Source organism: Argiope bruennichi, chromosome 10 (genome assembly GCF_947563725.1).
Source record: "Argiope bruennichi chromosome 10, qqArgBrue1.1, whole genome shotgun sequence".
In the NCBI taxonomy this organism is placed as follows: Eukaryota; Metazoa; Arthropoda; class Arachnida; order Araneae; family Araneidae; genus Argiope; species Argiope bruennichi.
In genome coordinates this window covers 123932280-123933575 of record NC_079160.1, presented here as the reverse complement: position 1 = coordinate 123933575, position 1296 = coordinate 123932280, and the positions used below count along the sequence as shown (strand labels likewise).

Below are 1296 nucleotides of genomic sequence, written 5' to 3'. Positions count from 1 at the left end.
GTGCTGTGCTTGTAATCTACATTAGTATAAATACGAATGCCAAGAACAAAACGTTACTCATTTGTTTCCGGGATTTTGAACATAAAAGTGTGACTGTGAGTGAATCGATGCCATTGTTTGCAATGCCGGAAAAAGTAAGTATCTGCCTATTTGTTATGCATATTTTTATTGTATATTGTAATTTATCAATCATATTATATTTGTTTTACTATTTGAGTGTAGTAGGTAGCTATGTAGTAAAAATTAAATACTAGAGATTATTCAAAACTTCTATAAAAGAACAAAAAGCCAGGGAAGATTAAACTGTAGGTACCTAGGTACTTTTTTGTTTAAAAATATTTATTTACGCGACGATGGCGATTAATTAAAAGAGCGGTGTTTCCACGGGCATTTTGTTTTTTTTATTGCAATAATTTTATTCTGTTGCGTTATAATAGCCCTATTCTGGTAAAATCGCCTCAAAAACAAACATTTTTTTTACAGGTCACAAATGATACGGAAAATGGCTGAATCTAAGAAGAAATGTCGACAGTACAGTGTTGATTATTTGAAATTTGGTTTTCTTCCATCAACGGCAGACAAACGATTGCCCATATGCCTTTTATGCAACAAAGTTCTGAGCAATGACTCAATAAAACCATCGAAGCTCGAAGACCATCTAAAAAGGCGTCATCCTGAAAAAATAGGTAAAGATCTGAAATACTTTCAAACATTGAAGGACAAATATGAAAAGAGCCCTACCGTAAATAGTATGTTTGCTTCAACGGCTCAAAGTAACGATGATGGCTTGCGGACATCTTACAATATTTCGTTGCTTATAGCGAAATCTGGAAACCGCACACCATCGGAGAAGAGTTAATTTTACCCGCTATTGAAGAGGTTTTCAAAACTGTTCTACACAAACTTCCATTTGACGTACTGAAAAGAATTCCTTTAAGTAACAACACTGTACAAAGACGTATTGATGAAATGAGCTCTAATATAGAAAGCTTCTTGTGGAATTATCTGCAAACAACTCATTTTTCTATTCAATTGGACGAGTCTACTTTGCCGGGTAATGAAGCATTAATATTGGCATATGTTCGATTTGTTATGGACGAAGAAATCCATGAAGAGCTGCTATTCGCTAAAACTTTGAAGTTGGACACTAAAGGCGAATCGATATTTAATGTCCTGAGTGATTTTTTTACAGAAAAATCTATTCCATTTACAAACATTATTTCGGTGGCAGCAGATGGAGCTCCTGCCATGTTCGGGTGATATCGTGGGTTTATAAGCCATCTTAAAAGAATAATA

General features: G+C 34.4%; 1 protein-coding gene across 1 annotated transcript; it reads left to right on the top strand.

Annotated features, from left to right (window-relative positions):
• The first annotated feature begins 502 nt into the window (after positions 1–502).
• Positions 503–859, top strand: LOC129987771 (protein FAM200B-like). The gene has a single exon (XM_056095709.1). It carries the CDS (start codon positions 503–505, stop codon positions 857–859), a length of 357 nt encoding a protein of 118 aa, XP_055951684.1.
• Positions 860–1296: the final 437 nt, after the last annotated feature.

Coding starts and splice junctions, on each gene's coding strand:
- LOC129987771 (XM_056095709.1), top strand. CDS start 503: ATGGCTGAATCTAAGAAGAAATGTCGACAGTACAGTGTTGATTATTTG.